The sequence below is a fragment of the Silurus aristotelis genome (assembly GCF_946808225.1).
Source record: "Silurus aristotelis genome assembly, chromosome: 21".
Lineage (NCBI taxonomy): Eukaryota > Metazoa > Chordata > Actinopteri > Siluriformes > Siluridae > Silurus > Silurus aristotelis.
In genome coordinates this window covers 8412880-8435582 of record NC_139594.1, presented here as the reverse complement: position 1 = coordinate 8435582, position 22703 = coordinate 8412880, and the positions used below count along the sequence as shown (strand labels likewise).

General features: G+C 38.3%; 1 protein-coding gene across 1 annotated transcript in view; it reads left to right on the top strand.

Moving 5' to 3' along the window:
• The first annotated feature begins 4696 nt into the window (after window positions 1–4696).
• Window positions 4697–22703, top strand: part of gna12a (guanine nucleotide binding protein (G protein) alpha 12a) — a 41906-nt gene continuing 23899 nt past the window's right edge. Inside the window, exons 1-2 of the mRNA XM_083524552.1 lie at window positions 4697–5458; window positions 17971–18186. Of these exons, the coding sequence (XP_083380678.1) occupies window positions 5141–5458; window positions 17971–18186 (534 nt within the window). The 5' untranslated portion in view covers window positions 4697–5140. The remainder of the gene's footprint in view (window positions 5459–17970; window positions 18187–22703) is intronic.

Sequence of the window (22703 nt, the reverse complement as noted above, 5' to 3'; positions counted from 1 at the left end):
GTTCTGGTGCACCAGTTACTGCTCCAGTTACAGAAGTCATGTGTGCAATACATCTGCTCCTCGGAGGCTTAAGAGGTGAGCAGGTCATCCGAGAAGCATGCTCTCTAAAAAGGGTTGGACTTCCATTGAAGAACGTAGTATTTAAAACCTTTTTTCAGCCAGCTGCCACAGGAAGCAGCGCACACATCACTGGGGTGTCGCTTTGGCAGATGGCTTAGCAGACTGTTCAGTGCGGCCGTCAGTCAAATCTGCAAGGATCGTAGGAGCTGATGTGTCGTCATAAACACTCCATCAGAGTGAGTGCGTGTTTATGTGTGAGTGTATGTGTCAGACATCAGGATTTCTACATCAGACTCGCGCTCGCCATCTGCACCTCGCTGCACCATGCAAGATGTTTCTAAACAGCCCTCCTGTTACACCCACGACTCAGAGCCCAAGTCATCTTGAGTGTCCTGCTTTCACTAAACTGGGGGTTAATATGCGGCTTTCGTTCTCACATATGAAGCCCACTGTCTCTTGTTATTGTCTGTGATGGAACATGTTTTCTAGATCATTGTTTTGATTAGAATTGTGAAACGTTCCTAATGTATGTTTGGGAAGTATCGTGCTCAGTGAAGCGGAGGCGCTGAACACACCAGCTTCATTTTCGTCTCGTGCATGTCTCCCGGTTTGCTCAGTCTGACAAAGGAGCCATTAAACAAACAAAAGTCTTGACTTCTCACAGAGTTTCTCAGTCATATAGAGACGATAATTAATATTTTTTCTCCTTGTTTCAACCTGCTTTCCTGTTTGTCAAATGCTTTCTGTGCTTCGCTTTCTCAAAAGGAGCTCCTATAAAAGAGCACTTTTCCTGAATAATCACATCCGAATAGAATAAAGTCTCATTTGATGAGAGAAATAAGAGATAAAAATCCAAGGCACTCCTTCTCTATTCATCTTTCAGACTAATCTAATGTTCCCACAGCATGTTATTTTAGATCCCAGTATTCCAGGATGTACAGTAGCAGTAAGGGATTTAATTATTTATTTGCTTTCATGTCAGTACAAAGTAATTTGATGTTTTAACAAGAATTCATGATTTCAGCCAGAGAGGCTTCATGCCTGATGAGATTTGTTCATTTCCCTTAATTAGGTCGAACAACATGTTGAATAGCAGACTGATGTTTGTTTATGATTATTTTTTTATTATTAATTGTTCAGTTGTTTCAAACCCTTAGCAAAGAGAAAAACATCTGAAAGCCAAATGATACTTGGGTCTATAAATAATAAGGCTTAACATCTAACAGAAATCAGACTTTCTTTTATTAACACATTTTCTATTAGGCATAAATTATGCATGAAGTATATTTTTGAATACATTTGGAAATGATTGTATTTTACGCTTCATGTTTATTTCCAGTAATGTTACACATTTAAGGCAGAACAGTGAATAAAACATTTAGATATTATCTAAACAAAATAGTCAATTGTTTTTTCCTTAATCTATAAAAGAATGCAATAATAGCTCTACTGAGCATAAAATGTCACAACCCTAATGCATAGCAAGTGTGCTATTGTAGTCCAAAAAATCAGTCGTTCTCATTATCTCAAGCATTAAACTCAGAACGAAAATGAGACAAAACTTAAAAGTGAAGTCCGATTTCACATTGAGCTTTTTCCTTCTTTTTGTTCTTTCTTGCACTTGTTCCTGGCTGTTAGAGAGAAACTTGGCCGGGTCTGTGCTCGTGTCATATTCTACCCTATTTGTTGCTTAATGCCAAATGCTAAACTCATAGACGTATTAAACGTGCATGTCTCGCATTCTGCATCATGGTGGCGAGGCCTCCGAGGCTTCCATCGTGAACGAGTTGTTTGGAAACCGAACATTATCCGCTTTTCGGTTCTCCAATGTTTTTTTTTCAGCGTAAAGAGATTGCGCCAATTGCTGTTCATCCAGCTTCTATTCAGCCCCCTCTTCACAAGAGCAATTTTCCTTTCGACCAACAAGAAAAATGCCTGTTTATGTTTTCGGTTTTTGATGTAGTGTTCAAAATGTGTAATCATGGTGGCACTGCTCTCTTGAAGTCTCTCCTCTCTCTCTCTCTCTCTCTCTCTCTCTCTCTCTCTCTCTCTCTCTCTCTCTCTCTCTCTCTCTATTTCCTTCCTTCCTCCCTTCTTTCCTGCCTTCCTTCCTTCCTTCCATCCTTCTTTCCCACCATCTTGCCAGCTTCTGCTAATTTCTTTTTTCTCCCTGAAAAAAAAACTAGGCCAATTAACCTCCTCCTTTAAAATCAACGTGAAAGCTTTTCCATTAAATGTTTCCCCTACACACATCAATGAAATAATGGCTAAGCTTTGAGCCTCTAGTAATCAGAAAGTGTTTGTTTTCAAGCATAAAAATCCACCCCCTAATTTACTCCCTAGCCAAATGCAGAGATGGGATGTTATATTGTTTATATGCTAATGTGGGTCTAAAAGATCTCTGTCACAGGTTTGGGGTCAGCAGTACTCATCATAATACTTCCTTAATTTTACTTCTTACTCTTCTTACTTCTTACTTTTTTTTTTTACACTTCTGCTACTTAAATGCCAGATTGTATCTACTGTTTACTGGTTGCATGCAATTATTTAGTTAATCACAATATGAATATGTATTTATTTTTTTCTAAATAATAGTGGATCATTTAACATGGTAAAAAAAGAAAAGGTTTTTTTTTCTTCAGTTACGTTATTAAATTATGACTTGTTGGTTTCTCACTGATGATTTACATCATCATTTCACATTTTCTCTTTCCTGTAGTTCACTTGAATAGATATGAGTTTAATAACTAATCTCTTTAAACAATGATGAATATCAGGAGCATAAGTTTGAGCAGATGAACTCTAATCAAAGCACAGACAAACACTGCCCCCTACTGAAAAAACCCTGTAATATATACCTAGCGTAGACTAACACTAACCCACATACTGTATAATGCAGATAGATAGATAGATAGATAGATAGATAGATAGATAGATAGATAGATAGATAGATAGATAGATAGATAGATAGATAGATAGATAGATAGATAGATAGATAGATAATTTGTTCATATAAAATGTCCACATAAAAAGAAAGAGAAGACATGTTATGCTGATTAAAAAGAAGGGGCAAGTGTCTGAGGCAATTGAATTTTAGGTCAATTAACATTTATTGTAACACTGCCCAGTTGTATGAGGGGCTGGACATGTCGGTATAATGTTATCATATTTTTGTGAGCAGGTCTGTATTTGATATTTGTAGATGTCCTGTGAGTTTTCTTCAGGCTTTTCCCTTCCTCTTTTTAATAGCAGCAAAGCCGAATCAGAAATCACAAAATTTATCATATAGGTTACAAACAGGCTGTAAGTATATATGCTCGAAATTGCACCTTTATTGAAGGATTTATTCACTAGATCTCAAAACTGCTTCAGCATGACAATGTACCTGTGCACAAAGTGAGCTCTATGAAGACATGAGCAGCCTAAAGAGCCATGAATTTACTGACTGTAATTCATATAAACAATCTGCTCAAATAAACAGTCCACTGAACAGTACACCAGTAAACAACGATGGATCTGTAATGACTGGACATTTGGTCCACATGTGGTTCCGTTTTTAATCTGGTTCCTCAAGGTTTTTTTTTCTTGTATCCTTGAAATGAATTTCCTTGCCATTGTCACCACTGGCTCACTCATTAGGCATTAACTTATAGGCACTAAAATAAAAATTCACATTTTATAACATCTTTATCTCTGTAAAGCTTCCTTTGAACAACGTCCTTTGTTAAAAGCGCTATACATGGTTTGAAAAGGTTAGAGTGGAAGAACTCGAATGTCCTCCACAACGCCCTCACCTCAGAATGAACTGGACCCCGGACCTTCTCCCTCAACATCAGCGTTTGATCTCATTTATGCTCTTGTAGCTGAATGATCACAAACCCCTAAAACTATTTAAAAGCCTTAACAGAAGAGTGGAGCTTTGTGATAGAAGAGTATCTGCAAGAGTGGAAGGGAAAGTTTATAGGACTGTGGTGAGAGCTGCGATGTTGTATGGATTATAAACAGTGGCATTGAGTAAGAGACAGGAGGTGGAGCTGGAGGTAGCAGAGCTGAAGATGTTGAGGTTTCCGTTGGAAGTGACGAAGATGGACAGGATTAGAAATGAGTTTATTAGAGGGACAGCGCATGTAGGACGTTTTGGAGACAAAGTGAGGGAGGCGAGATTGAGATGGTTTGGACATGTGCAGAGGTGGGACATGGGGTATATTGGTGGGAGAATGCTGAGGATAGAGCCACCAGGAAGGTGGAATAAAGGAAATCCAAGGAGGAGGTTTATGGATGTGGTGAGGGGAAGACATGCAGGTAGTTGGTTTGAAAGAGGCAGATGTAGAGGACAGGGGGGTATGGAGACGGATGATCCGCTGTGGCGACCCCTAATGGGAGAAGCCGAATAAAGAAGAAGAAGAAGAAAAAGAGGAAGAGGAACAAAAGAGTGGAGCTTTTTATAACAGGAAAGATGGAATACATCTGGAATGGGACCGAATGAGTCTAAGGTTATAGGTGTCCACAGAAAAAAAAAAGGGGGATATGACATTTGGACCTAAGCTGAATTTAATGATGTGGTGGAGGGTTTGGACAATACTTTTGCGTTATACTGATGTTGCCCTAGAGCGCCCCCTAGTGCTAGTGCTTAGAAATGAACATTTCTACGCGGGGGGCGAAAGAGAAAGAAAGAGAGAGAGAGAAGTTTGGAAGCAGTGGTAAAGAGTAGACAGTCTCACACTCTCAGAACTTTATAAAATCTAGATAACTCTTGAAATGCGTCAAAAAGGAGGAAGCTGTATTTCTTTTTCGAAATTGGATTTGTTTTGACGCGTCAAACTTTTTGCATGACTTTAAAAGTTTTTTTGACCATCGGGGATGTGATGTGTGTGTGTGTTCCTTCAGGGGATGAGTCTCCTGTGCGTTCAGCTGATGTGTACTGTGGTGGTGTGAGCACGCAGGACTGAGCGCGCTGCGCTGCTTTACCGATGACAAACCCGATCTATGTAACGCACGAGCGCTGAACAAGACTGTTTTTTTTTTTTGCTTTCTGTTGTTCGGTTTTATCTCGTGTTTCGGGCTAAAAGAAGCGAAAGACATGGCTGGCGTGGTGCGCACCCTGAGCCGGTGTCTGCTCCCCGCGGATCCAGGCCAAGAAAGGAGCAACGGGAAGAACGGCGCGCGCGAACGGGACGCGAACCGGGCGCGAGAGGCGAAGCGGCGCAGTCGCGAGATTGATGCCATGCTGGCGCGCGAGAGACGCTCCGTGCGCCGCCTGGTCAAAATCCTGCTGCTGGGCGCAGGGGAGAGCGGCAAGTCCACGTTTCTCAAGCAGATGAGGATTATTCACGGCCAAGAGTTCGACCAGAAAGCGCTGCTGGATTTTAGAGACACCATATTTGAGAATATTATTAAGGTACATCTCAAAGCAAAGTACTAAACAAAAACTACTCATTTATCTCCCACATCTGGATTTATTTTTATTTCCTACCTGTTTTTCCAACAGATTTAAATGTTTCCTGTGTTGGGGTCTGAGGATGGGTTTAACTTCTAACCAAGATTTACTTGGGACTCTTTTAGAAAAACTTCTCGATTTAGTTGCACCTAAAATATTTGTAAAGACAATTTTCTTTCCTAAATTACAAGCAATACAAAAAAATCAATAACTATAACTATTTAGAAGTTTATTATTATTATTATTATTATTATTATTATTATTATTATTATTATTATTATTATTATAAATTCTCCCCAATCCTTTTTTTATTAACTAAACAAAGTGACCAGGGACTGGTCCATACTCATATTGAGCTCCAAAGTGGGTAAAATGACCGGTTTCCTCAAACATTGGTGTTGTTTGCAAGCTACTTTTTAAGATGTGCTCATGAAACCATAATCCATATGATGGATAGTCATTTGCAATCAGGATCTGTTAGGCTTTCAGGCTCCTGGGAATGCATGACAGGCCTGCTGTCTGTACAGGTATATAAAAAAATGTCTTCGATATAATATGCTGCCCAGAACAGTGTCCAAACAATGCAAATGCATCGCAGGCAAAATGAATAGAACGATGGTACGTGATGCACTTACGCACATGTCACATTTTGGCATTGCGATGAAGCCTGTCCTGATGCATCATTGTAATCTTCTTCACATTGTTCTACGTAAAAACTCCTGCAAGGACAAAATCCTTTAGGGGGTTGGATGGATTTTTCTTCTAACTGTCTACCTCATTACCTGGCCAGTCTCTCTCTGAGTTGAAATCAATACGGTGTAACTGGCAAGACTCTGTCAAGTTCTATATCAATATTGCAAAACGTATAAAAAAAACCCTCTAAGGGAGTGTTTTCCTTCCTAAGTACATGCTATTTAGGAGGCTAAGATGCAAAAACCCCTGAGGAACCTTTTTCCGGAGAACACATAACATAAGATAACAACGGCCTGTATCTAGCTTTCTATCGGTATCTACACTATGTCTCTCATATAGGTTACAAGACACCACTCAAGTCTTGACAGCATCCTAGTGAATTGTTTATCATGTTCGCGACCAAACCTGCTTTTCCGATTCATCTAGATTAGGATAAAATTAGAAAATCCTTCTGCTGTAAGAAATTTCAATTTGAAGTAAGCCGTTTGAGAAAAAAAACCTGTAAAGCTCTAAGTGTGTGAAAGGTTGTAACTTATTCCTTTTTAAACGCATTATTCGCAGCTTTAAGTAATGATTTGCATAAAGCCATTTACAACAAATGAAGAAATAATCCACAAATACTAAGGATACTTGCGAAGTCTGATTTGCGTGCAGAGAGCTGATGATGGTATATTGGCTCAGGTAGGTGTAGCCAGCATTGGTGTGCTTGTTGCAGACTCATCTTCATGCGCCATGATAGATAGAAACAATGTTAGTTTTAGATGTTGACTGCTTTCATGAGCTGACTGACAGCAAAAGCATTGGGAGTGTTGCCAGGTCATTTCCCTACAAGTGGGTCTGGCTTTGTGTTTAACAATCGCTGTAATTCCAGGAAGAATTTTTTTTTTTTCTGTGTGTGTTAGAGGAGGAGGGGTAGAATGAAAAAGAGAGAATGAGAAGAATCCTTTGCCTTGTGTTTTCTGATCTGTGTGATATATAGTGTTCCAAGTTAATGGGTTAAATGGCAAGGGGGAAAGAAAAAACTTGTTACATGAACAGAATAGTAGCTTCATGGCTCCTTGGATTCATTCGGCATTCGTTTCTTTTGTTTCTCCCTCACAGCTGCTGATCCCTTGCCATTTAGATCAATGTCTTTCGGCGCATATATACATACGTCTTCTGGTTCTCCCACTGGGAGTTGCAACAGATGTTCTATCCCTGTCAGATGTTCGTTTTGATTTCGAGTCAAAATCCTGTGTAATGTTAGAAAACACGTCCACACGACGCAGCACTCTGCAGGACCGTAAATAATAATACTAATAATAATAATAATAAGGTCTGATGCAGCCATTTTTCATGTTCTCTTCCAGTGGTCAAGTGGTATGTATTCTGGCGCCTGGCTCTTTTAGTGGGAAAACTTTCCACGGCTGTAATTTTACCTACATTCTGGTCAGAAGAAAAGTGCAGCCAATTTGGAGGCGTAGCTGCGCACATATGGAAGAAAGACGAAAACGTTTATTTCCGCAGAGTGGCCTCGTGTGCCCCTGCTCCTGATTTCTTTGTGTGTTTTTTTTTTTGTCATTGAAGCTACCGTGGTTTCAAAAGTAAAAAAAAAAATCTTTACACTAAATATCAGCCAAATAAAGGATTTGTTTAAGTCAAGGTGAGCGGTAAGTCACGTTTATTGAGTCAGGGGAGAGAATTCTTTATAATATGATACTGAGCTGCTGTGAGTTGTTCTGGTGGTGCTGTGATACAAACTGACATGTAAGGTGTGTTTAATTCGATTTGACAGACCACATATCATACACCACAGTTGATCTGTCACACGAAATCAGAATCTCTGAATAGACAGAAATCAGGAGAAAGAGTATAAACCATGTAAAAGGGTGTTTATGCTATTATACTATAAAACAAAGCAAGGATTCAGGACTAATGGTGTTTTTTTTTTCTTTTTTCTTGCTGAACAAGTATTTCATTGATCTGTTCTTGATTTGGTGATTCAGCTGATTCGTAATATTTTGGAATATTTTGATGGAAGGTTCTCACACACTCACATGTAGGAGTTACTTGACACATTCATTCACTGCCTAGGTGTTTGTTTTATCCTTTAAATAACATATATAGCACCAAAAAAAAGCAATTGAGCTGTAGAGGGTTAAGGGCCTTGATCAGGGGCTCAAAAGTAGCAGCTTGATGGTGCTGGGATTTGAACTCATGACCTGTCGTTCAGAAAGCCAACATCTTACGCACTAGGTACTACTCAGTGGTGCAACATTTGATGTTCAATGCCCTATTAGATTTAACCACATCTAACAGAAATGCCTTTACATTTGACCTGTGGTCTGGTGCATGCAGCATGCTGAGGCATCTTACAGTGGATCAACCCTTTTCTCCTCGATCAGTGCTTACACTTTAGCTAGCTTACATTTAGGACATTTGGCAGATGCACTTATCCAGAGTGACTTACATTTATCTCATTTCGAAAACTGAGCAGCTACGGGCTTAAGGGAGCCAGGAGTGGCAGCTCGATGTGGCTGGGATTTTAACTCATGACCAGTCCAAATCTGTAGGTAATAAATAGTTTATCTGGCAGAAAGAGCACATTTACATGGTACAAGTTGACTATACACAGGCATCTCAACAGAAAGCCCATATACTGTTTGATAGTAAAGGAAATAATGCTAAATACTTAGCATTATTTAAACAAAACCATGCTAATCAGTCCTCATTGCCTTTTTTTTTATAGAGATGCATTTACAATAATGCATTTATTCTCATGTATTCAAACTTATACTGGTAAAAAATGATCACTTTCGAGTTAATATTATAAAGAACAAGCCTGGTAGTACATTTGCGTGTGTTATTTTATGGACTTTATTTACTGATAGGGAGACCTAAACAGAACGAAACTAAAAACGAAACTGTTTAATGACGTCTGTTATTGATTAGTAAGAAGTTGTTTCCTAATTTCAGTAGCAGTATGACATACAAAAACACATCCGATTACTCAATCTAAAACAACAATCAGTAGTGCATTTTTACTTTTTATTTGTAATTAAAAAATTTTTGGCCAACACAAGTTTTTGATTCAGTGACTGTCAAACTGTCAATCTAACATCAGGGATTTCTTTTCATTCTCATATACATATAATCGTAATTTTTCATATTACTTGATGTAGTTTAAATTTGAATGCTTTACTAACTCAGTCATTTTTTGATGAGACCAACTACTAGTCATGAATATTAATAAGTAATGTCTAATATAACATTTAATACACACATACTTTATGTTTAACTTAGAATATGCAGGACTTGTACATTAAAGTGAATCTTTTTTTATATAAATATATAAATTCTAAATATTATTTATACGCTAGTGTGCTTCAAAATTTACAATAACAAAATAAGCATTTAGATAAATACATTTAATAGTAGATATGTATATTCAATGTGTGTAGTCTCTCTTCTACCATTATGGATCAACAGTTTTGATGACTCTGCACATCAGCTTCTCAGATTTTCTGTAAAAACGAATGCTTTTAGTAATCTGAAGTGCCCTGCCTGAACATTAGAACAAATGACCTTGCATGCTTCCATGGTACACTATTCTGGGAAGATGTTCCACAAAATTTTGGAGGAGATTTGTGCTCATTCAGTTTATGGCAGGTACTGATGTAGGTGAGGCGAGGAGGCCTGGGGTGCAGTCAGCGTTCCAATTCATCCCAAAGGTGTTCAATAGGGTTGAGGTTAGAGCTCTATAGCAGGAGATCTTTCACTCCAACCCATGCAAAGCATATCTTTATGGAGTAGAAAAGGTTTGGGCCTCCTAATTTTCAAAGGAAAATTTCATGTTACTGCATTGAATGAAAGCCTATACAATTGCGATAACAGTTTGGGAAAGATCCACGTATGGCTGGGAAAGTCAGGTGTCCCAGAAGTTTTGTCCATATTGTGTATTTTAAAGTGGTATGGCCGCTTTATATGTCACACTATGCTGCTTGTTCTTAAGAACTTCACAGGGACTTTAAAGGGTCATGACAATATTATTTTTGTGATCCTGATACTGTTCCAAACCTGAGCAGGTAAATTCATGCTTCATTCTTTAATGCTATGATACCCCAGGCTACATTAAATATTCGAGGCTGATCTGGACCATGAGTGTTTTTTAAATAGAAATTCCTGGTTATGGAGATGTTTGTCCTTGGGGTACAAATAAAATGATTTTTCAGCATTATTCAAGGTTTCAGCATTATTCAAGGTTTCTTCCCCATACTTTTAGAGTTTGCTGGCTAGTGCTAATTTACTGTGTTCCCAGATATGCAGTATGCTGCTATGCTAAATACTGAAATGTATTTTTTGTTTTGTTTAGTTTGTTATTTTTGAGAATGATGAACTAATTCGACTTGCGAAATGTGTAGTGTTGCTTGCACTGCATATTGATTGCAGTCATGGGACAATGACAGAGAGTATGCACATTCATCACTTTGGGTAAAAACGGGGGAATATTTTCCACCACTAGACTGAACAATAGAACAAGAGTTTGTTTTCAAATCATTAACCAGTTCAGCTTCTGTAACAGAGCTTTGTTTGAGGTTTATCCAGTCATGTGCATTCATGTACAGTGCATCCATAAAGTATTCATAGTGCTTCACTTTTTCCACATTTTGTTACAATCTTATTCCAAAATGGATTAAATTCATTATTTCTGAAAACTCTACAAACAATACCCAATAATGACAACCTGAAAGAAGTTTGTTTAAATTCTTTGCAAATTTATTACAAATTAAAAACAAAACAAAAAAATTACATGCACATAAGTATTCACAGCATTTGCTCAATACTTGTCTAAAGCACCTTTTACAAAAGCACCAAATACAGCCTGAAGTCTTTTTGAGTGTGATGCTACAAGCCTGGCACACCTATTTTTGTGCAGTTTCTCCTGTTCTTCTTTGCAGAACCTCTCAATCTTTATCAGGTTGGATGGGGAGCGTGGATGCACAACCATTTTCAGATCTCTCCAGAGATGCTCAATCGGGTTCAAGTTTGGAATCTGGCTGGGCCACTCAAGGACATCCACAGAGTCATCCCTTAGCCACTTCTTTGTTATCTTGGCTGTGTGCTTGGGGTCGTTGTCCTGTTTGGAAGATGAACAGTCACCCCAGTCTGAGGTCCAGAGCGCTCTGGAGCAGGTTTTCTCTCGGATGTCTCTGTACATTGCTGCACACATCTTTCTCTCGATCCTGACTAGTCTCTCAGTTCCTGCTGCTGAAAAACATCCCCACAGCACGATGCTGCCACCACCATGCTTCACTGTAGAGATGATATTGGCCAGGTGATGAGCGGTGTCTGGTTTCCTCCAGACATGATGCTTGGCATTCAGGCCAGAGAGTTAAATCATTGTTTCTCATGATCTGAGAGTCCTTCAGGTGCTTTTTGGTAAACTCCAAGCAGGCTGTCGTGTGCCTTTTACTGAGGAATGGCTTCTGTCTGGCCACAATGACTGAGGTCTACAGACATTTTCCTTGGACTTCATGTCTTGGTTAGTGCTCTGACATGCACTGTTAACTGTGGGACATCATATAGACAGGTGTGTGTCTTTCCAAATCATGTCCAATCAACCACAGGTGGACTAAAGTCAAGTTGTAAAAACATCTCAGTGGAAGCAGGATGCACCTGAGCTCAATTTTGATTGTAATGGCAAAGGCTGTGAGTACTTATGTACATGTGGCAGTTTTTTTATTTTTATTTTTTATAAAATTTTCAAAGGTTTCAAACAAACTTCTGAGGGGAAAAAATTAATTTAATCTATTTTGAAATACAGCTGTAACATAACAAAATGTGGAAAAAGTGAAGCGCTGTGAATACCAGAGAGACGTTAGTTCAGAAAAGGTAGGAATTTTCAGATTCTTTGTTTTATTTACCCCCCCTGGTCTGATTATTGAACTGACATGTTGGCTTGTTTAAAGAAAAGTCGATGATGAAAACAGAATGTTTAAAGATGACTAGATGGAGAAGTATGCGCCCGATCTCTGTTTCAAGTTCAGAAAATGTTTCATCAGTTCAGAAGTCAAAAAGGGAAACACAATGTGAAAAACAAAACATAACCACTTTTTTTTTTTTTTTATTTACATATTTTTAGTATTAAGAATTGCATGTTCACAGGTAACTGCTGCTGACTGCTTTTCATTTATGCAACTGACCTACAACCTCTGAGTTAGCAATAGAACATGTTGCGGGGACTAACTACAAGGCTCCCTCATTTCCCTAAATGGCAAAATGCCTACAAATAAAACTTGTGTAAATAATCTTCCAGTAGTGCAGTCTATTTCAGTGTAGAAGTGCTCCTCACAATGCCAACACCTCACTGTATAAACAGCTAATAGCTGTCAGAAAATGCTTCTGATTGGGAAAAAAATCCTCAGTGTTGTGTTTGTGAAAGAGGAAAAGACAGTCAATCTGGCACCATCAACTAGATTGAGTCAAACAAGGCCTCAGTCAGTAAAGTAAACGTCTCTTCAGGATTAATGGTGTGAACCCGAGAAGCGCCTTTTTAGGTGTGAGGAGCCGCATTAGTCTGCGCGAGTGTTTTTTGCCATGGTGAAAGGAGGGGGTTCTGTGGCCTTGTTTGCCAGTGTCCTAGTCAAGGTCGGAGCGGGATGGCTCCACACCGATAGCGTCAGAGGGATACAAGTGCCAGAGCTTTCAGCTCCACAGCTAGAGGAAGCATCTTTCCTCACACACAGACAGGAAGCTGAACATTTTCTTTCTCTCACTATCTGTGTATTACCAACCTACACCTACCCCTGCTGAGAGCTGCTCGTACCTGATTGTGTAATATTGTTGTATTTTAAACAGAAAGGAAAAAAAAAACGTTTAAACTTATTTTTCTGTGGCTCATTTCGAGATCAGAACTGGTCAGGAAAATGAAAAAAGCAACCTGTTTTTTTTTGTAAAACCCACATGCTGCCTGTACCATTGGTTCAGCAGCATTACAGAGGCAGAGGTTCAGCCTTCCTCACACTTTCTCTCAGGTCTGCCAAAGCCACCTGGGATGTCCGATATTATCCTTGTTTCCTTTGACACTGTACAGCTGGCTTTTTACACAAGCAAAAAAAATGCCCTTCATTATTCTGAACAACATTCCAGCACATTATCCAGGCCTGCGCTTCAGCCTGCATCGTCAACATTTTGGTGCGTAAAGGCTTATAATATCTATTGTGTCATGCTGGGAAACACATCCTTATCAGCAGTTACCTATCTGCAGCCTGGACAAGGCCTTTCTCTGTCCCCCTGTCCCTGGAGGAAGGTCTTTTATTGGATCCTTCTAAAGAGTGACCTGACACTGACTTCTATCTGCTCAATGATTAGATCTAACCTCGGTTTAGCCCCTAACACTTCTCTGCCTGTCGGATAGTGCGCAGTTATTCCACATGAGTGTGAGCTCTGTGCATTTGTTAAAGCATGGATAAAAAGTATGCTATGCTTCCTCTGTTTACTACAAGCCTGAGAAAACATTTATGGCATTCTGGTGGGCAAAGGAATGTCTTGTTTTGGAACGAGAGGACAATGGATAACCTCTATTTTCAATGCAGCAGTACTCCTGGAGAAACGGGGTCATGACGATGGAATGTGAATTTCTATTTAGATAAACTGGGTTTACATACAAGTCTTTTTTTTTTCACAGATCAGAAAAGGGAACTGTGGAAATAAGTGTTTTACTCTTTTATTGCATACGACAGTTACTAGGCTTGCGGTTAACTTGTTCTGGATGTAACTATGCCGTGTCAAGTAGGTGACCAAGCAGTTACTTCTATGCAACATTGTTGTCCCCAGTCTAGAGAGTGCTGCATTTTTCCTCAGCTTACAAGAGGCTGATGGGGGAGTATGCAGGAAGTGGCTCAATGGGTGACCACTGGGAGCTACCCATTTCAATCCTATCTTCCTGTGTGATACATTTAAGATTTCCTTCACTTTGGGGCCTTCCATGCAGGCGGTTTGTTCATGGGTTGGGAGTCAGTGATTCGAGCTGTGGTTACTTTGGGTCCGGAATAATAAGAGCAGCTGCTTAATTTTGCCCCTAATCTGCTTACAGTGCAGCCACTAATTGCACTGTGAATTATAACTACGGCTTTTTGAAAGAAGTTAGGTCAGTGATCATTAGGCACAGTGTTTGTCTTTTGCTTTCTGTCACACAGAAAGGGGAATTCCCCATTCACTAAAAAAACCCGAAAAAAAAAAACCATCCCCAAAAAAACAACAAAGACGCTTTCACAGAGTCTATCACATGGCATCTGCTAGGGGCTTCTTACATTTGCATCAAAATGGAGGGATGTAGTCGTGTTTCAGTGAATTATTTGCAAAACAACGGCCTAAAAGTCAAACTTGATGGATGCCATTTCAAACAAGCAATTGAGTGTTGTTCTACTGAAGTTTTTTTAGAAGCACTTGGCACTCCACTTGTGGTGAGGTGAGGTTTTGGTGGTTTTTGGAGCTATTTTTGGGACGGCGCCATCACTCAGAGAGTGATTGGAAGCCCTGGAACTGACCTCTGCACTCTGATAAAGCAGCCTTCTCTCACTTTTTCTTGCTCACTTTCTTCTTTGTTTTTCCAACTCCCCTCTTGATGTGGTTGTGTCAGCAGAGGCAGTCCAAGAGGACAGGGGACGCATCCTTTCCCAGATAGCGCCTAGCGGAAGTGGGTGAAAGGTCATGAATGAGGGGGTTTGGCATTTGGGAAAGGGAGCTGGGGGGACTAGAGAGTGAGTGTGTGGCCTGGAGGAAGATGTTGCGAGTGGCAGCGCTGTGCACTATTTCTTATTAAGGGTGTTTTAACAGTGTCGGCAGTCAAACCTAAAACACAAACTGCTTACTATGTAAAAAGGACACTAGGGGGTTGTGTACCACATTCATTTCCTGTACGTGCCTCCTGGTTTATGTTTTACAGTTAATCTGCCTCGGGTTATTTCACAAATCGCTTATGCATGTGGATAGCACAAATATAAAAGCTTTATAAAATATTGCTGCTTGCTGCCATGAACCTATGGTGACTCCAGGAACGGCGTGGGGTACATCCTGTCTCGTATTTGATGAAGCAGATATCGCAGTAGTATTTATAAACAGGTCTTGTCTTTCCAGACACAAGCTGGCATAGCGCTCTAATCATCGTCCCATGCGGTTATGACCAGCAACACGCTGATGTTTGTGTAGATTTAAAGGAAAAGAAATGGAGTCTTCCTTCCATTTCCTCATGAATTTTCAACATGTTATTCTTGGTATATTGCAGTAGAAAGGTGTCAGTTTTTCTGAAAGGAAGAACTTGCCTTTGTAGACGGTGCTGCAATAGTAATTAGCAGAAGACTGGGGTTTTTTTAGGATTCCAGATTCCAGTGCAGGGATTTGAGTACAGGAACTCTCTGGAGCTCTCTGTTGTATTTGGGACCAAAGTCTTCCTTTTGGCCCAAAACATGCCTTTTAGTCTACAGACAGGAAGCCTGGGTGGAATACAGTGTGATTTCAGTGGTGAATAACTGAATTTTGCTCAATAACTTTTAAAAACAGTTAATGATGGTTTATATATATAAAAAAAGTTGGTTTGGGGAAATCAAATATCCTATAAATGTCTTATTATTTGTGACACTTTGTGTACCTAGGAGTACATTTTAAAAGATTGTAGAGAGTTGTATATGTTTGATTTTTCCTCTTGATGTATGACTTATTACTAAACAACAAGAAATTAAAATGTTATTGTTAGTAGGGGAGGTGGTTAAGGCTCTGGGTTACTGTTTGGAAGGTCAGCATTCAAGCCCGCCAAGCTTCCACTCTTGGGGCCCTTGAGTAGGCCCACTGTGCTCCAGGGGCGCTGTATCATGGCTGCCCCTGCGCTTAAACCCCAGCTTTATACATTGCTGGGATATGTGCAGAAATAACAATTTCCCTGTGGGATCAATAAAGTATTTAAAAAATAAATAAATAAATAAAAGAAAGCTGAATAATTGAATGAAAATATAGTCTATAATTCTAACAGTCACCTTGTTCTTACTTACTGCAAACTGATGTCCAGTTGTACATTTTATCAACTCTATCAGTCATATTAAAGCAAACCAAGTAACTTAGTTATGCTTGTACCTGGACACAGTACTGTTGCAAGCCAAAACCTTACCTAGCAAAAGTTTGGGCAAAGATGCATCAAAATGTATTTTCAAGTGAAATACCAAATACTTTAACTTTAAATGTATCAAAACAAACTACAAAATACAGCAACCACACCATATATCAAAATAAACTACTGTATTTTTGTATTTTTAAAAATACTAAAAAATACTTTTACAAGGGAGCATGACATTTCTTCGCAAACCCTCCATCAATTGGCCTATTTGAAATGTTTCTTCACTATTACACTGACTAAGTAAACAATGTTTGATAGCAACAGCTTTTCTTTGGCTGAGTCATGCAATAAATCTGACATATGTAACCAGTTAAAAGATTAAATATTCACATGCATAATCCGTGTGATCTCCCAGATGAAGGTTAGTTTTAAATTAACCAAGAATTTAATGTTTAACAGTTTGCGAATGACTCATAATTGTATCATAATATAGTTACTGGGTGTTTAGTAACAAAAGGCTGCTTTACATCAGTAACACTGACTCAATGACAAACAAGTTATTCATAAGAAGACAACTGATGGCACTTATTTATAGCAACTGGTTTCTAACTAAGTAATCATTTGAATAATTTATGTGTCAGGCAGTCATTCATGCAATGGCTTGCAAAATCATGATCCTACTAAACAGCTACTTCAATTAATGTACAATATTCAGCAATAAAAATTTATTTATCAATCACTGGACACCTGTTTGGACGTTGAAAACAAGCATTTTAGTATTTCAACAATTATTAAATGATCAATATGAAAGCTGGCAGCTTGCACTTTTCTTACCTTGACCTCCTTGTGAACCATATGGTTCAATTTTCTGTTCTGATCTCAACAAGTCTGAGAAAACTACTGAGTTGGCACTATTTAGAGAACGGATTTGTATGATGTCATCATGCAGATTTCTTAAAAAAAGTATTTTACAGTTTTTTTTAAACTACAAAAATACAAAACAAGTATTTTCATCAACCCTTTCAAGTACAACTTACAATATCTTATTTTATATTTAAAATACATATTTGAAATACATGTGTACTGCCCATCCCTGACCTGGCATATGATTAACCCAACTTGAAGGCATCAGATTGCACTATTAAGAGTTTGGAAGTGCATGTTTACATTTTCCACAATTTTAGCAAAAGGAAAAATACCAATTTATGGTAAATAGTCACAACTTTTTTATTTAAAGATTTTCTTACTCATTATCCACCGCTTTGACAATATCGTTGTTTTTGCATATCACTGGCTGTTTGCGGTTAGGATCCTTATTGATTGCATGCTGGGTATTGCAGTGACTACACATTGATGGATGTGGACAAAATGACAAATTGTGCCAAAGCCCTGAGACTGAGTGAAGCCATAAAGTACTGGAAACACTACATATTACTGACAAATAACATAATAAATTCTATTTTCAAGTGTTTAGTATGTATTGCGTTACAGTAGGCATTTTGTCGCCAGAGTAATGATTTCACTGCAGTTTCTGGGAATCGAGCTGTACTGTAGTCGAAAGTTCACTTGCATGTTAACCCCTGGGGCAAAGCATTTTTTTGCTGAGGCTGAGGCCACTGTGTCTAGAATGAGCAAGGCATGACTCATCAGTGACTTATCCATTAAACACTTTTTGTTTTTTGGTCTCTTTCAGGGCATGAGGGTATTGGTGGATGCCCGGGACAAGCTTGGGTTGTGTTTGCAGAACTTGGAAAATGAGAAACATGGCATGTTTGTTATGTCATTCGAGAACAAGGCGGGAATGCCAGTGGAGCCCTGTACCTTCCAGCTGTACGTGCCTGCCCTCCAGGCGCTCTGGGCTGACTCGGGCATCCAGGAGGCCTATGGCCGCAGGAGCGAATTCCAGCTGGTGAGTAACTACACAACACACACATATACAAAAATGCATACACAGACAGGAGTGTCTCATACTTACACGCTTGGTCTGATCATGAAAGATTTTTGAAAGCAGCTGCTGATAAAGTATAACATAAATAAACTCATTCTTAAAGGTGTGTCAGTGCAGATCATTGATTCCTGTTTAAGCTTGTCATTATACTGAAAAAGCCAACTCATGTAAAAAAAAAAACCTCTGTGATTTGCAAACAACTATGTTTCCTTTATCAGCATGCAGATGGAGTGCGAAGGAGATACGAGTACATTAGCGCATCTTATTTATGCTTCGTACTTGCTGTTTATTAATATAGGTGGTAATTAGCGAGGGGAAAAAACATACACTTTTGTCATGTTTTTATTATTTCAGAGCATTAAAAAAAGAGTAGAAAGCAACATCAGCTACATTTACAAATCACGGTTATAAGACTGTGTGGCTGTTGGTTCTTTCTACTGTAACTTTCTTCCGGCTTCTCCCGTTAGGGGGTTGCCACAGCGGATCCTCCGCATGTTTGATTTGGCACGTTTTTACGGTGGATTCCCTTCCTAACGCAACCCTCCCCAATTTATCCGGGCTTGGGACCGGCACTGAAAGTGGCTGGGGTTGGTTCCCTGACCGGGGATCGAACCCGGGCCGCAGCGGTGAGAGCGCCGCACCCTAACCGCTAGACCACCAGGGAGCCTTGGTTCTTTCTACTGTAATGAACTTAAAAAATTGATTCAATATTTTGGACTGAAAACAATAATGAGTTTAATTATGGCTAATGTCATAGATTTACCCAAATACTGTGTGCAAAGTAACACACAATAGGCATTTTCATTTGACCTGCAAAAGAACTGATAGATTAGAAGACTACCTTAAATGGTAAGATAAAATTGAGGGGGTGTTTTCTGTGGTTTGCTAGTTGTAGGCAGGGAACTACAATTTCACCTTGAAGGCAGTAACAACTTGACATATAAGAACTGAAGTTTAACCTTGACAGTGACCTCAGCTTCTGTGCTTACTTTTGCTTTTAAAAATCTACTATATATATATATATATATATATATATATATATATATATATATATATATATATATATATATATATATATATATATATATATATACTATCAATTGTCTTTAATGGTAAATGCTGATGCTTACTGTAACAAAATACTGACAAAAAGTGATAGTTTTAATATAAAAACTTTCATAATATATGTATATATAGCATTGGAACTTTGTAAACATTTGGTAATAAAGATCCAGTGCTATTATATTCTCTGATTAGTCAGAAGGTGTTGATTTATTTTCTATAGCACCACTGCTTAAACAGTTGCGAGGAAGGCCACAGGTTTTAAAGAACACTTGTTCTAATACTTTTTAGTGTTTGTAGTAGACTTCTATATTGGACACTCTATATAAATGGATTTTAAATGTATTATCTGTAAGGAGATGTTTATTCAGCATTTTATGGAAGGAGTCTCTAGTGTCAGCAAGCTGTCAGTGGTAGGTGCATTAAGTTTTCCACTGCAGGAAAGTCTTTCAAACATAAAGCATTAAAAAAAAATTTCCTTCCACATGACAAGCTGCATTTATCTTCTACTTCAAGAGAGAGAAAAAGGGAACCGGGTATGGGAGCGTCATAACAGGAAATACCTACTTTGTAGATGTTTCAACTCACAAGTATTAACTGCAGACAGAAATTCTGAATCATTTATTCAGTATACTTTTATTATAATTAATAAAAAACATTATAGCAAATTGCTGTGGTTTAAGGGCAACAAACCACATTGAGACAGAATAAAGAAATAATCAAAAATAATCATTTGGGATTGTTATGTGAACTACATTGTTTATTTTTTTTACTAACAGCACACCTCTATTTTATATTAATTTGCCTTTTCAAGAAGGGGTATAGATGCCTTTGTCAGCATATTTCTCGATCATTCTAAATTATTCTCCATTGCACAACTAGGTAAGAGTAGTAGAATGAAAAAAATTCTAACCCCTCAAGCTATGTAAAGTAGTGTAGTTATGTATTACTCTTGTGCTGTGCTTTATTGTACCTGGCTCCTGCTGTTCGCATACGGTTAAACAAACCCTTCCTCTTGCTCATCTTGAGGGAAGAAAGAAACCGTAATTGCTTGTTACTGAGAGTTCTGAGAACAAAATGGCAACGCATGGATGAGCAGAGAACGACCTTTGCTTGCTGATGAGCATATCAATCCCTTAAAACGAAGCGAAAGGATAGACATAGCTCACACTCTTGAATCACTTTAATAAATTATGCTTGTTATTCTTATACTCATCATCACTGATCTGTTACGTCCATTGCACACAAATGAAATAAGACAGGACATGGTCACTTTTCCTCAGGTCTGACAATTTCATTAAGGCAGAATTGATTTAGGGGCCAGTACTGATTTATTAACTCTCCTCTTTGAGACAACCTTCTCTAAACTTTTACAGGGCTTTGACTTCCTGATTTATTTTTTGTGCATATTTGTCATGCCATTTTTTTTTTTCTCCAGATTTTAAAACAGTAAACATAAAGACAAAATCACCCTCAGTAACATGAGATTATCCTGTGTGCAATAATGTATTTACTCATACAAACCATATCTAATTCATAATAGGCTTTTATTAGACTATATACACTCAGGCATTATTATTTTTAGGCCTGTTGAATCTAAAGATCAACAATACGTACTTAGATTCATGCAGTGTTAATTACACTGTTGTGATCCAGAAGCGACGAGAAAGGATGATATATATATATATATATATATATATATATATATATATATATATATATATATATATATATATATATATATATATATATATATATCATTCTGGAACGATTACAGAGTCATTCTGAGGCAAGGGGGCTGTTGCGATTTACAGTCAGAGCCATTATCTCCTAATAGAGACAGTGGTGATAATTCCCAGAAGTGACCAGCCTACTAAAACTTCTCCAAGAGTACTTTAATGACTCATCCAGGAAGTCAAAAATAATCCAAAGAAACAAAGAAACATCTAAGAATCCACAGCCCTCCTTAGGCTTATTTACGTAAGAAAAAAAAAATAATAAAACACTCACATTTCTATAAAACAGCCTGGTAAACACCAGACCATTTGGGATGATGATCTGTTAGGATTAAAGATCATCGCATGGTGGTGGTAGTGTAATGGTGTGGGGATGCTGTGCTGCTTTGAGGTATGGATGATTTACCACAATTATCACAATGCTCCTTTAAGGGCTCAAGACAATGATCCACAATTTGAGTGGGCTAAAATACTTCCACAAGGGTCTTCAGTTACTGTAAGCTTTCAGTCGCAGTTGTTGCTAAAAGAAGTTTTTCATACAGCTTGTTTTTTTTCTTCTTCACTACCTGAATGTGTTATATTGCATTTTTTTTATGAGGATCTGAAACTATTTTGTGTGAGAAATATGCTTGAACAGAAAATCAGGAAATCAGGAGGGGGAATTCTTTTCCACAACACTGCATTTTTACAGCATGTGTTTTAAGACCATGTCTTTGAGATTTGTGCTTTTTTTTTTTTTTTACATTTCATATGACACTCCCAGGGACAAAACGTTTTGCCTTCCTGTTCTTTGTGGCTGTATACAAGGGTCTTCCTTCAACAGTTATGTGCATAATGTGCATTAATAATAACTAAATGACGTCTTCAGCATTGGAATAAACCCAGTGTTTTGTGTGAAGGAACCAAATCTGTAAAAAGGCATGGTCAGAGTACTGACAGCTTTTGTTTCGCTCTCCCATTCTGCTGTGTGAGGGCTTTCTTGTTATGGGAACAGTCTGGGGCACATTGAGTGGGAGGATGTTACAGTGTTCAGTCACACTAGTGAACTGCACAACCCGCATGCCTTTTAATCAGCCAGAGCCAAAGGCTTTATTTCTGCTCCTAATGTTTTTACTGGACAAAGCTGTGCTTGTGTGCATTTTTACTTCTTCAAATTTTTATGCTATTAGTTCATATTTCATGATCTTTTTGGCATGTATTTGGCTGGTTGGTTGTTACTGCTAAATTACTCTATGACTTTTTGAGCTCATGTATCATATATATTTTAGTATTTCATGGTTCACAATACTGTCCTACTATATATTTCAGAAAGTTTTCAATAACCAAACTTGGACAAATCATGCATTTATCAGACCACCCAGATGGCAAGTGGAAGCTCCGGTATGCTGCCCAGTTCCCTATTTTTTTATTTTATTTTTTCAGTTTTGCTCTTGGCCAACAAAATGAGAAACTTGTAATAACTTGTAACCTTAATAGCTAGTTGAGGATAGAAAACCAATAAAATTCAAATTCAAAGTACAGTGAACAATGGCGTATACCAAAACATTATAACATCAAAGTTTGTTTGAGTAACAAAGTTAGGCTAAATAATTGTTTTATCTATATATTGCTGCCATCTTTAAATAAAGACGGGACTTTACTGAATGATATATATTTCTATACCTATTTACCTTACTGTGT